Source organism: Canis lupus, chromosome 34 (assembly GCF_003254725.2).
Source record: "Canis lupus dingo isolate Sandy chromosome 34, ASM325472v2, whole genome shotgun sequence".
In the NCBI taxonomy this organism is placed as follows: domain Eukaryota; kingdom Metazoa; phylum Chordata; class Mammalia; order Carnivora; family Canidae; genus Canis; species Canis lupus.
In genome coordinates, this window is record NC_064276.1 from 32691462 (window position 1) to 32706587 (window position 15126).

Below are 15126 nucleotides of genomic sequence, written 5' to 3' on the forward strand. Positions count from 1 at the left end.
GATTTTATTATTACAATTATTTAAATAAACCTCACTGTGATGAATAAAAGCAAATATGGTTCTTACTGAGTTTCCAGTCTAGAGGGAGAGGCATGTATTAATCAATTATCACATAAATAAATGAAAATTTACAACTGTGATAACTGCTATGAAGAGAAGCAACAAGATTCTCTAAGTATAATCAAAAGTTTTTGCTTAAAACCAACTGTATCTTTATTTTTTAAATAGCATCCAAGAAAATAAATAAATAAATAGCATCCAAGAATTTTTCCTTTTTTTTTTGTACTTATTTTATTTAAATTCAATTAGTTAACATATGGCATAACATTAGTTTCCGATTAGGATGCAATAATTTTTAAAAATATTTTATTATTATGAAAATTTATGTATTGGGGAAAGTTTTTAGCCAGAAGGTGTTCTGTAATCATTTTGATATGATGTATGATTTCTATTCTAATGTTTTTAATATACATGAGAATCAATTCATTAAAAAGTTAAGAACTCAATGATTACTAATGGATTTCTATAGTTTTAAAGCAAAAAAGTCCAGTGAAAATAAAATTTCAAGGAATATTTTGATTTTTAAATTAGGTAATTAAGCTTAATTCTTATTCCTATTAATTATAAAATTAAGACCAGTTTAATGACAATAATCTAAGTACTTGGGAGACAACTAAAAAATCACTATAGATTCTACCAAGACATCAATTGAAAAGAAAAATAATGCCAGTTTATAATACTAAAAGTTAATTTGAAAATCTAGAAAAAGCACAAATGTTGGAACCTTTCAATCGTGTCGATGTGGGGCATAAACTAGTGCTCTTCCCTTGGGCTCCTGTCTATCAATCTTGCTTCTCCACTCCCCGTGATCGTTCACTGTATTTGTAACACTAATAAACTTGTTTGTCATTTTGCAGGTGACGAATTTTCCTTCTTGAAGGATTTTTCTAACATGGTAACTGCTAAAGAGAGCCAGTATGTGATGAAAATTGCCAATTCTCTCTTTGTGCAAAATGGATTTCATGTCAATGAGGAATTTTTGCAAATGCTGAAAAAATACTTTAAAGCAGAAGTGAATCATGTGGACTTCAGTCAAAATATAGCCGTGGCCAACCTTATCAATAAGTGGGTGGAGAATAACACAAATAGTATGTCATTTGGTTCCTTTCTCTCTTTGGTAGCTTAGTTTTAACTCTCTTCTACTTCTGAAATTATTTGTCCCTTCACTTCATTTGAATTTTTGAACGTGAGATAGCATTTAGTTGAGTATCTAATAATTACTTTGTATAGACTACAGTCTTTTTAGAGGCATTGCATATGAATAAACATTCATGAAAGAACTTAAATCTTTTGGCATGTGAAGAATTTTGGCACTGTGATAAACCAGTCTGAAATCTGTCACTCCAATCATGGTTTTCCTCTGCATGGTAATCTTAACTACTGTATGGAATTTTGCTTGAGTTGACTTATTTAATAAGCTAAATACCAGTTAGAATGGCAGTTGGTGGGGCTCTTAAAAATATACTTAAGATAGAATATAAGAAAGAGTTAAAAATCAGAGTTGTGCTTTTAAATGACAGAACTTGATTGGCAATCAAAAAATTTCTACAGGATTTCTTTAAAAGAGAGCACCTCATTTTAAGCCCCAGTAGGTGGAGATTTAGAAAGAGATACATTTATTTTAAAATTTATTTCTAATCTTGGGGCAACTGGCTACCTTGGCTGGTGGAGACAACTTGTGATACTTGATCTTGAGGTTGTGAGTTTGAGCCCTACATTGAGCATAAAATTTTTTTAATAAAATCTTTAAAAAATAATAAATGTTTCTAATCTATACTTTAATAATGTATTCAAGCTTTCCAAGTGCTTCATATCTTACCATTTTTTAAAATATTTTATTTATTTATTCATGAGAGACAGAGAGAGAGGCAGAGATACTGGCAGAGGGAGAAGCAGGCTCCATGCAGGAAGCCCAATGCAGGATTCCATTGGGGAGCCCCAGGACTATGCCCTAATCTGAAGGCAGATGCTCAACCAATTAGCCACCAGGCATCCCCATAACTTACCATTTTATTTTCTAACTTTACCATCAAAATACTGAAATAAGATTTTTTTTAATGAGGCCAAATTGAAAGCAGATTAAAAAAACGTTTGTTAAAATTAATTCATATTGTCAAAACTCCCCCAAATAATGTCAATCTAACGTATGTTATTTTGGAACAACAATCAAAAGCCCTGACACATGCCCTATGACCTATATTCCCCCAAATTCTGGGGCAACTCTGTAAGCCCCCCCAAAAAATGCTATGATTAATAAAATGAGAAAATATAAATTTTGGTCCTTTTTCAACTATGACATTAAAATGTAGGCTAAAGAAACTTATGTTTGTATTTTAACATTCAAAGATTAGGTCAAGAATAATAATCCACTTGGAATAGATTGAATTATTAAAAGCTATTTCCAAACTATTTAAACATTTTTAGCTGTCAACAAAGACCCAGTACCTTTATACATAGATTTGTAAAGGAATATTTCAAATGATAGAAATAAGATATCCAATTTATGGTAAATTTTTGAATTTGATGACTTTTTTTTTTTTATTTGATGACGTTTTAATCATGTATGGTGTGTGTGTGTGTGTGTGTGTGTGTGTGTAACATTTTTCCTTTGAAAGCAAGATACTTTTAATTTTTATTGTAAATTTGGTCATGGTATACAGTTTTTCTGGATTACTCTATTACATGGTAGTTTGATAATCTTTTGGTCCCCTTTCACCTTCAAATTTAATATGAACTTTCATCTATTCATTTTTTTCCCTGAATAGATCTGTTGAAAGATTTGGTGTCCCCAAGAGATTTTGATGCTGGCACTCACTTGGCCCTCATCAATGCTGTCTATTTCAAAGGGAACTGGAAGTCACAGTTTAGACCTGAAAATACTAGAACCTTTTCCTTCACTAAAGATGATGAAAGTGAAGTCCAGATTCCAATGATGTATCAACAAGGGGAATTTTATTATGGTAAGGCCTCCCTTGTAGTATATTAACACATTTTTAAGAAAGAACATGAAATATTTATTACTCAAGTATCTTGTCAATCTTGTTTGGGCTACAGTTCAATTTCCTTGGCTCCATTTTCAAAGTCCTCTAATTAGATCCCGAATGAATATTATATGCATTGACAGTTTTCCAATATAATTATTTAATTTATAAAGTTGATTACACCTGCAGAATGGCTTTATTCACATGTGAACACCTGACCTTGTATAAGAACATTTTGAGCTATTCCAAAAAGCCATTGACTTTGGGGTGGTTGTCAGTGACCCATATGTTCCCCTTTGCTCTTGCTTTGGATTCCTTACCACTCTTTGAATTACAAGCATTTCCTTAAAAATTTGCTTTCAGACTGTGTGTGTCTGAAACATCTTTGAAAATATCTTTTCAAAGATATTTCATTGGACTTTTCAGAAGCCTAGGGTGTTAATCTTTCTTCCACACTACATTGAACTGTATTCTTACACACTATATTTGAGAACCAAAATGTTTAATGCTCTAAAGGACCTAGATCAGTTATAGGAAAATACTCATAACAAAAGCATTACTTTTTTTTTTTTTTTGAAAATGGGAGAAATCTAAGGTAGCAACAGGACCATTTGTTTTAAAGACTTCCTTATTTTTTTATGGAATCCTGGTGAATTTAGCTAAGTCATTAGAATACAAAGCCCATTCCCCAACTAACCTCATTACCTAATTTGGAGAACTTAAACACCACAAATACACTAGAAAACTCTTGAAGAATATAATAGATTTTGTTTTGACTATGCTACCTCTGCCTCAAAACTTTTAGCTATGGTAATAATAAAGTCCCAGGTATTATGTGGTCACTTTTTCCCTTTGTAGAGATCAGGTGGGTATTAGCAAATGTGAACTACATCTAACTTGGATGCAGGGCTTTATTTTTCTAACCAGGACTTATCATTGTTTCTAAAGATATTCTTTAAATATATATTCATTTGAAGTATCTTCATTTAAAAATAAAAACTAAGTCTAGGGAACATATTATGACAAATGTGATATGATTCTGGGGATTCTAAAAGAAATTCTAAAAGAAAAATACATTTTTTAGGACCAAAGATTTCAGGGCCTATTTAAAACAACACAACAACAACAACAACCTCCCTTTTCCCAGATGCCTGAATTTCTTATACACTATACACTCTCTTGGAAGAAAGTTGTAACAAACTAAACCTTTTATTTGAGCTTTGATATGGGCCTTTTATCAACTTTCTTTGTATTTTAGGAGAATTTAGTGATGGCTCCAATGAAGCTGGTGGTATCTACCAAGTTCTAGAAATACCCTATGAGGGAGATGAAATAAGTATGATGCTGGTATTGTCCAGACAGGAAGTTCCGCTGGCGACTCTGGAGCCGTTGGTCAAAGCACAGCTGATTGAAGAATGGGCAAACTCTGTGAAGAAACAAAAAGTGGAAGTGTACCTGCCCAGGTAAGAGGTTCCTGTGTGACTCCCTCCGACAGCATGGAGGGAGAGATTTCAATGTAGGTTCTGACTCAGAAAAACTCTTGCCACTGCCTTTGAATTTTAAGTCTTAGCTACTCTCTTCCTCCCACTCCCCTCCCTCTTTCCTCCCCTTCCCCTCCCCTCCTTCTCTTCCTTCTCCTTTTTAAAAAGTATCTGTTTGTACTCATGCGGATCTGCCCAGAGACACAAGTTCATTTATTGATTCACTCAGTACTATTTACCAAGACCTAGTTTCAGATCCTAGTCAATATTCTTAGCTTCATTTTAGAAGATTTCTCAATAGATCATCTCTGAATATCATTTACATTGGCAGTCTTGTGTATTTCATTAATATTTAAAGTTGATTATAGCTGGAGAGAAAATAATCCCTGACATTGTTGGAAGAAGCGCAAGCAAGTTACTGTGCTGGGTGCCAAGATGCAACCATAAATAAGCAGGAAAAAGCTTAAAATTCTCCCTGTGGCTTAAATAATAAAATCTATGTGGGGCCTCCATGTTCATCTCAAGCCCACCTCTGGCTACTCATCACAACAAACACTTTCTAGCATGTACTATCCATGTGCTTACTCTTATGCTACAGATAGCTTGCTTTTTGCCTGCCTCTGGGTCTCTATGTATATTTTTGCATTGGCCTAAAATGCTCTTCTCATGTTTCTTTGGCTGATATTGATATTGTGTGCTTTTCTGTATATTTTTAAAGGAGTTCTTTCTGGTAATATGAGGAATTCGGTGCAGTGTTAATGCTTCCCTTATTAAATTCCATGAATTAAGTGCAGCATGTCCAAATGCTTCAACTCTGTGAGGATGCAAAGTTATTTAGGAGTATTTTAACAGAATTTTAAGTGAATGCTTAATAAGTATCATATATTCTAACTCAACCATATTCACTAGAAAATGTGGCCTCCAGGTCCTGTCCACAGAGAAATTGAACGTGGCAGCAGAAGAAAATTAAATTTTCATTTTCTAAGAGATACTCTTCAATTATGAAATAGTTTAGCTTGCTTGCTGGCTCATATTAATGCCTCATACTAAACTAGGCACAGTTAATTACGATGTATCCATTTCTCCAGAAGTTCTATGAACTCTCTTCTGCATGGTTAATGCATAGAAAGAAAGACTAAATAGATAACATGAATCTGGTTTCCCTTTTTAAGAAATTGACTGTTTTCAAACACTTATGTATAAGTAATAATCAATAGGAAACGATCTACCCCTCCCATTTTACAGCATTAGGATCCATTAAATGTTCATTGAGGGTAATGATTCTTGTGACCTCATTTTAGCAAAGGTAAACATTTTTTAATAGCCATATCCTAGGTTTACTGAAGTATCTGTCTTAAGATGTTTGTATAGTTTTATTCACATAGAGACATTACTCTGATAAGGCAACTTTGCATTTCTAGAATTTGATCACATTCTTGTCCTACTTGACAGTTATTTTTGTTTATATTAGATTTTATGCATATAGGTTTTAAATGCCTTTTCTTTCTTTTTAAAGATTTTATTTATTTATTTATTCATTAGAGACACAGAGAGAGAGGCAGAGACATAGGCAGAGAGAGAAGCAGGGTCCCTGTGGGGAACCCAATGTGGGACTCAATCCCAAGAGCCCGGGATCACAATTTGAGCCAAAGGCAGATGCTCAACCACTGAGCCACCCAGGTGCTCCACAAATGCCTTTCTTAAAAGGTATAGGGCATTTTGAGAGGGGCAAAGGGATACCTTTGTATTTTTATAATTTACCTCCCTGAATAATAAGTCCCACAGGAATCAGATGCTGAATTGAAATTGTATTTTTATCCAGAATATAAAATTCTATGTAGGAAAGGGTAAAATTGCTATTCCTGTGTGATATCATCAAATCCAGTGAAATATCCAAAGGTTTATGCACAGTCATACATTTCTAAGATTTAAATGAGATTACCAGATATTCTCCTAATTTATTCATGGTAGCAAAAATAGTTTGGCTAATATAGATAAAAATATATGTAAAATATCTAAAAAGCACTTTAGAAAAATGCCTAGCACAGAGTAATCATCATATAATTATTATCTATTATCACTATTCTTATTTATTTTCAGTGTACATTTTAAGTCCTAGTACTCACCTTGTGGTAATCTAGGGGTAGCTTTATATATACGTCTCTTCCAGTAAGATTGTTTAAAAACCTTGTTCTGAAGAACATTACCTTCTTCATTGTATAAGTGCAAGAAGGTTGTTCTAAAATGAAAGTCAAAAATCTTAATCCTTGGAATGCAGGGGTACCTGGCTATTGTATCTTTCCACTCTGACTTTTGTAGTCTCAGATTTGTCGTTTGTGACCAGAGTGCTAGAAATCAATGGATATAAAGTGGTTTTCTGTTTTGTAACCAGAGACCATCCTGTTATTTTGAAATGACTGTCTTAGAAACCAGGTACTTTAGTTTCTTGTTTATAAAAGAAAGCTAATACAAGCAGCCATCTGATTTTGTTCTTTAATACGAGTGCTTTTGATTAGGTTTGTCTACACAGTTTCTTGATTAATTTCTTAATTGCTTCTAAGTTTTACAAATCTCCTTACATGTAATAGATATGTATTCTTTTCCAACATTTGCTCTACAAATCTCAGTCTCCAGTGTTTCTCTTTCCAAAGTTGCAAATGCATGATGACATTATTAGAATAGCCATGTCATTGGGTTTAAAAAAGTAGTGTTGTAGCTTTTTATTTTTAAATTCAGTGGGGACACCTGGGTGGCTCAGTGGTCGAGCAACTACTTTTGGCTCAGGGCGTGATCCCCAGGGTCTCGGGAGGGAGTCCTGCATTGGGCTCCCTGCTTCTCCCTCTGCCTATGTCTGTCTCTGTCTCTGTCTCTGTCTCTCTCTCCCATAAGTAAATAAAGTCTTTAAATATAAATAAATAAATTCAGTGGGTGAAATGTAAAATCTACCTGTAGTTTTTGATAGTTTTTAAATAGCCATTGTTAGAATTATAATTATTAGTGGAAGAGGATTTTGCAGTCAGACAGACCTTATTAGCTCATATCCTCATTCTATTACCTACTAGATGTGTGATTAGGCCAAGTTGCTTAGCTTGTCTGAACCTCAGTTTGTTCTTCTGTAGAATAGAGATAACAATACATAACCTCATAGGGTTCTGTGAGATTTATCATCCCTGAGAGGGATGATTAAATGAGATACCATTTGTAAAAGGATTGTGCAGTGTCTGGGACACAGTGAGCCCTCAGTGTATGGGAGAGGATAATGCTACTTTATGTGAATATGAGTCTATATTAAGAAAGAGGTAGTAAATAGATCATAGCTATTTTTCAACAGTTTGACAAGAAATGGATAAGTAGAAATTGTTCACATTCTCTCTTCAACTTTAAACAAACACTCTCATGGTCACCTCGGTTTTTTCCACTTCTACCTATGTGTAATGTCCTATGTTGGATACTACAGATATTAAAATAAAAAAGACACTAGATTTGACTAATTTACAGCTAAAGCAGCAGGAATTAAATAGCTATTTAATCAAATCATTCCACCATTACTAAAATGCAAAGATGTAATACCTTAACATCTATAGTAATGTGAATGTTATACAGAACTGCAATATCATGAGTGCAGTTAACACAATCTGCCCTTTATTACATGCATCCTACATACTGGCACCATCCTAAGACCTAAAAACCTTTGGGACACCTGGCTGGCTCAGTCAGTAGAGCATGCAACTCTTGATCTCGGGGCTTTAAGTTTGAGCCCCACACTGGGTACGGAGATACTTAAAAATAAAATCTTTTTTTTTTTTAAGACTTTTATAAACCATATTCAATTCCTGGAACAACACTATGAGGCAGGTATTATTAATGTCATTTCCTACATGCCAGAACCAAAGCTCATAAATTAAGGAACTTGCCCAAATTCAATCTGGCTAAATTACAATGCTCACCTGACACAGCAAGCCTCAGAAATGAGAAACAAACCAGGTTGTTCTTAAGAAGCACAAAGTATCTTCTCCTGATCTCTTCCTTCATTTTCCTATTTTAGGTGGATCAGGACATACAGAATACAACCTTGATCCCTGCCCCTGCTCTGCCATTTATTAGCCGTATGACCTTGGTCAAATTGTCTCATCTTTCTTCTCCTTAGTTTCTTCTATTAACTGAAGATAATAATAATAATACCTACCTCCAAGGGCTTTAGCAATATTTAAATTAATCTGTTAAAGTCCTCGAATAGTTTTTGGTATATAGTAATCTCCATATAAGTGATCAATCATCAATCAATCAATAGCAAACGTAAAGCACGCACACACAAAACACCTTAATCAAGCCATTGAATGTATTCTTTAAGACATTCCATACTCATCCCCCTTTTCTACTTTCACAAACAACATCCGCTTTTTGCAGGAAACAAAAGAAACAATGCTAAATTCAAGGTAAAGTGTAGGATACAGATAAAATTCAGTACTTGGTTTAATATGTTTGCTATATATTTATTTCTCTATTTGTCCTATTTTCCCCATAAACATGAACCTGGTAAAACTACTTTCCCCTGGTGATTCCTCTGGATGTCTGAGTCTTATTTATAGCAACCATTCCACACATGTGTCATTCTTTTTAAAACTAGGCATCAGAAATGATGCTGACATAATGTTTAGTGACTCTTACAGGTATAACTTTTCTAAGGATACAGCCCATTGTCTAAAAACTTACATTTATGATCTTTATTGATCAAAAAGCAGAATCTTAGAAAAAAAGAAACATTTACTTCTACTGGTTTTTACTTTTTATAAAAAAGTAATAACCTTTGCATTAAAAAAAACCCACACTTGTGTGTTAATGCAGCCGTGTTTACTTCATATTTTTCACTAGAAACATGGGTGATACTATCCATTGGTTTGGGAGAGACTCTATATTAGGACCAATCAGGGTTTCTGTGGAAACTATTTTTTAAAATTAATATTCTGTTCATGACCACTTACTTTCATTTCAGTTTTAAGTAATGTTTTATTTCTTGTAAATGTGATGCACATTTATGTATAATTCATAAAGCCCATTAGAACAAAAAACAAAAAAATTGTTATTCTTTTGCTTATAAAGGAATCTCTAATATAATTGTAAAAGTGTACAGTTTTTAAGATGTAATATTTAATTCACTTTTGTTGATTAATATGGTTTCTGTGATGCTACCAGGAAAACAGGCTCAGGTCCTGGAGGTTAATATATTCACGAAGATATATATTTTTAACATGACAGATTTTATATTTTCTTTCTCTGAGTCTATGGAGTTGAAATGGAAGATGTATCCATTATACAACAATAGCTCTCTCCCTTTTCACAGGGAATTGAGCAGGACACTCAGAAAAGAATGACATGCCTTAGTTATGTAAATATTTGATTAGCCATTGCCAGCTTTTTTTTTTTTTTAAGGTTTTATTTATTTATTTATTCATGAGAGACACAGGCAGAGAGAGAGAGGCAGAGACATAGGCAGAGGGAGAAGCAGGCTCCATGCAGGGAGCCCTATGTGGGACTTGATCCCGGGACTCCAGGATCATGCCCTGGGCTGAAGGCAGGTACTAAACTGCTGAGCCACCCAGGGATCCCCTAGCCATTGCCAGCTTTAAAAAAAAAAAAGTCAGATGTATTACTGGGTCACACAATTTTGAAAGAACGTAAGTTTTACGCTCTTGAGCTCAAAAACACTATTCCACCATATATATTACACTTTCGTGTCCACATCAAATAGTTTTCCTACTTAATCATTTAATATTATTCTGATACATTATTCTTTTTGGTCTCTCCTCTTTTTATAAGCACAATCAAATTCTACTTGCAGTCAAAAGCCAGTTTTAGCATAATTTACCATTAAATATATCCAACGTTTTTATTCTTTGTCCCAGGCAACGGGATGCTGTAACTAAATACTTTAAAAATCCTGTAACTAAATGCTTTTCCCCCTATGTGTTTTCTAGGTTCACAGTGGAGCAGGAAATTGATTTAAAGGAGGTTTTGAAGGCTCTTGGAATAACTGAAGTTTTCATCAAAAATGCAAATTTGACAGCTTTGTCTGGTAGGAAATAAACACTATTTTTTTAACATATTATTTCATAAAAGATTTGTAAAATGATGATGTTCTCCATCACCTTAAAGATTTAAGGTGAAAATTGTTCGAGGCAGGCGGGGTGGGGGTGGGGATGTAGAGACCACTGGTAGGCAACAGTCTTGAGCAATAGAAACTTGATCAAGGCCAAAGGGTCCCCAGGTGACCCTCTGGCTGAATACAGACAGGCCCATCAGGTTGCCCACCTCAAAGTATCCATGGGCCCTGACCAATGGGCTACTTACAACCAGGCACAATTACCAGAAAAGAGAGAATTCCATACGTCACTGTATGTCTTCACCTTTTCCCTTTAAAAACAGCCTCTACCCACTGGCCTCCTGGCAGACAGCCTCTCCTCTGCTGTCCTGCCCACTGCTCCCTTATAATGTGTTCAATAAACTTCTCTCTCCTTCTACAAAAATAAATCAATATTTTTTTAAATGATGCTGCCCAACCCTCTACTACAGAGTTCTGAGGTAAAATAAGGTTATCATTTGCCAGATAACTATAACAAATATATTTACTTTCTATACACAAAACTGTAAATAATAGTCCTAACATTAAGTTTATATTATTTTGGTCCATGTCTTATCTTCAACAATAGATCCTCTCCAGAAGATCTGTCTTATATGTATTCAAATTCCCCATTCTATCTGACACAATGCCTTGTAGATAATCAATAAATGTGTTGATTTAATACCTCAGTGTGTCCAGTTACAGTAAATTATATAGGAAAGAAAGAAGAGAGGATAAATGTGTGCCTGCTGTGAGAAGTCGACACTTTTTAAAAGAATATCTAGTGAGATGTAAAGATTATCTCAAGTCTTCAATAAAAAAAGAGTGGTTTTGAAGAAGTAGCTTCAAAATATACCTGGCATATTGGGTGCTGAGTAATTTATTTTAAATATCCCAAGGTGAGAGAAAATCCCAGTTGAATTATTTGATCCACATGCCCTAATTTGTTCAGAGTAAAAATCATTAACATATTAGCAACATTAAGTACTTAGAATATGTAAAATTCTTTTGGAAATATTTTAAGCAGTTAACCCCAAGACATTTATCACTGAAATATGGCACCTGTAAGTTTAAGACTTAGCTTATATAATGATGTTCTATCATTTCTATAGAATATGGACCATAAAACAATCTATTTTTTGATGTGATAAAGGCAGATATATAGATATACATGATAGAGACATATAGATCTATACATATATATGGTGGAGACATAGATTGAGATTAAAAAGGAACTTAATGTGTAAGTCTTCTTTATATGTGATGTATTGGACCCAACTCTCCAACCAGAGAGAACAAAGGCATAGAAGTTTCCCTAGCAGTTCATGCGTTACAGGAGAGAATTTAGTTTTCCTCTCCTGAAGTAATAGCTTATAGAAAATCTAGCCAACCGAATAATATCTTCTAAACCTGGAGTATGAGGGTCCATGGATTGAATTCAGTGAAGTAGATGCTCTACCCCTGAAATCGCATATAGGTGTGCGCTCGCATGCATGTGTGGGTGCGCGCACACACACGCACATACACAAGAAAGAAAAGAGTGGAGATGGGTTCATAGCTTTCAGGAAATTATCATGGAGTTTATAATCAAAAAAGGCCTTGCCCTCCCAGATTTAGAATTGGACAGATTGTTTTCTAAGCAGCACTCAGCAACGAGGTGATGTTGGTGTATTTGATACCACAACTTCTACCCCTCATTTAGAGAGCTTACCTCCAAAACCCTAGTAGAGTTTTTCTAAATGTCTACTGTATAAATGTTCCTGTCCAGCAGAGAAATGCAAATTTTGCCCAAGTAAAGGTTTTCATGGCTCACATCCAAGCTCCTAGAGCTCTGAACTTTTCAGAGGGGTTGTCAAGGAGGTAGGACTGGTGGAGATTCAAAAGCTAATGGGTACTTTTGTGCTTGAGTCAGAAATATATTCGTAGATGAAGCATAGGATAATTTAAAGTTCTTATGCTCCCTTCCTCAGGAATTGAGAGAATCTGTCTACCAAACTGGCCAAATTCCAACTGGATAATTACATTCCGCTTTCTTACAGTGGCTCGATTTTCTGTTTTATTAGAGATTCCTCACTGTCTCACCCAAACATCTAGGCAGTTATTTCACATGCATAGAGTATCTGCGGCTTTTCAGTCCTGAGGGAGTAGCACTGCAGTGGTAAATCAATTATTGTGGTCAGTGTAGCTTAAAATTTCTGACATATCTGGGAGGTTTATGACGTAATATTTAATTGCCTTTGGTACGTCCAGAGACAATAGAGAATAAGTATCTATTATGAATGCAGATGGTTTGGAAATTTGAAATAACACTTGGATCTTTCAGAGTTCATATAGTCTATGTGTGAAGTCTCTGTTCATTTGATCAAACCTCTCTCAGAACGGAATCCTTCTCAGGGTACTCAGAGCTGCGTTACTGGTACCTGGCATACGGCTGACACATAGCTGGCACACGGTAGATGTCCCCTGAAGGAGAAAACAAGAGAGGGAAGGAGAGAGCAGAGGTTTCTCCATGGCCACCTTCTGTATTACCTTTTTTGGAACATCTAACTCCTTAAAACATACTGAGACATCCAGGATCGGCCATCCTCAAACACGACCCAATTCAAGCCTTCAGGATAACTTGAGTAAGGTCTAGAGTCAATTTCTCAAGCTTTCAGTGGGTCCTAGTTTTGTTAGGACCTTGGTAGCCTCAGCATGTCAGCCCATCCCAAACAATACTTCCTTTTTTTTCCTTTCCCTCCCTTCCCCCCACCCAACACACACACACACACACACACACACACACACACACACTGCACATACACATTAATTCATGAACCATTTATTTGAAAACTAGGAACACAACTATAAAACTTGCCTCTCTGCTTTTGCTGAATTCGATGGTATTTATTATTCCCTGCATTGTCCAACTGGGCACCATATGCTCTGTCCTTACATGGTTGGTGTTCTTTTCACATGTCTAGTTCTTTGCTTCTCCAAATGTTATGAAAACCCTGCTGATTAAAGTGTCTGTGATGCTTGGTAACCCCTACAAGTACCCAGGAAAATTATTAGCATGTATTTGATTATTATTTTCTACCTTAATGAATTTCATGGTGAGAATTTCATGGTGTTAAGATAGTCATTAATTACATTCAATGTCATGTCTATTCCTTTCATTTAATAACTCTTCATGAGTCGGTGTGAGCACCGTACATCATAAAAATGAAGAATTAACTAAGATGTCATACCTGCTCTAAAGAAGGATACAGACTTGTGGGGAGAAAGACATAAACAGTTGGACTTAATAAAAGGAAGAGTGATAGAAATGTTTTACTGGAGCAGCGGTTCTCAACCAGGACAATTTTGTCCTCCAGGAAACATTTGGCAACAGCTGGAAACCTTTTGGGTTGTCACAACTGGAGAGTGTTCATGGCATCTCTCCGGTAAAGGCCAGGGATGCTTCTATATCCCGGTGACCTACCCTGCACGGGACAGACCCTATAACAAAGAATAATCCAGCTCCAAATGTCAATAGTGATGAATCAAGGAACCCCATACTGGAGGAAGCATTGTGAGAAAGAAAGTCAACTGGTGGAATGGGGGCCCAGTGGTTCAAAAGATGGGGGCGGGGGGAATATAGGTATGCATTTAAGCTTTCCAATGCATTGAACATTTTTGAATAATGTCTTAGAAAATGATAGCAATGGTTGCCTCTAGAATACAGAAGAGAGGCTCCCAGATGAGAGAGGAGATTTTGTTTCATCTGTCACTGTGGCCTGCTTGGGATTTTGCCTTGCGTAATGTATTATTTCTTCAATGAAAACTCTCACTTGAAACATGGGAAAACCTTTTAAAGAATCGCCTTCTTCGTAGAATTCCTAATTTCAAAAGCGCCCAGAAAGTGGCTCAGTACTATTGTGACACGACTCATTCTTAAATTAGGCAATGAAATGCTATCTTTCTCTAAAAATAGCAAATATGATTGAACAGTGGGAAAAACAACCCTGCTCCACGTCCTCATGCTTCAGGAAAAATTGAGTGACTTGAGACTCCTTTGCTGGGACCTCTCGTTCTCTAATGCGTGGCCTCCACCTTTATTTCAGGCTCTCCTCACTGCCGCCCCCAACCGATTTCAATAGTCTCCTAAACGGTTTCCAATCTCTTTTCCATCTAATCTGTCTTCTCGACCACTGCCAAGATTAATCACCTTAAAACCCGCTCTCAGATCATCCCTGTTCCTGTTCAAAGCCTCCCTTCAGTTGGCGGTGCACTGCCCGTTGCTTGGCAGGGCATTCAGGCCTCAGCTCCCTCTAGCCTTGATTCTGGTTGATTCCTTCCACGCAGCTTTTGCAACCTGACCCTTCCCACTGCACCTCACATCCCCCCGGGGGCCCCAACTTTGTCCAGTCTCTCTCACCCCCAAGATCCCCCGGGTGGATCTTGAGCACAGATATCCCTAACTTCAGCAAGCCACACGACTACACCCACCAGAAGTACTTACTCC

The 15126-nt window shown here is 35.9% G+C and overlaps 1 protein-coding gene across 4 annotated transcripts in view; it reads left to right on the forward strand.

Moving 5' to 3' along the window:
* SERPINI1 (serpin family I member 1) overlaps positions 1-15126 on the forward strand; it is a 76311-nt gene that overhangs the window by 44864 nt on the left and 16321 nt on the right. For all 4 annotated transcript variants that reach the window (XM_025425485.3, XM_025425488.3, XM_025425487.3 and 1 more), the window contains 4 exons: positions 918-1148; positions 2826-3020; positions 4300-4504; positions 10498-10595. In XM_025425485.3, coding sequence (XP_025281270.1) covers positions 918-1148; positions 2826-3020; positions 4300-4504; positions 10498-10595 — 729 coding nt within the window. The remainder of the gene's footprint in view (positions 1-917; positions 1149-2825; positions 3021-4299; positions 4505-10497; positions 10596-15126) is intronic.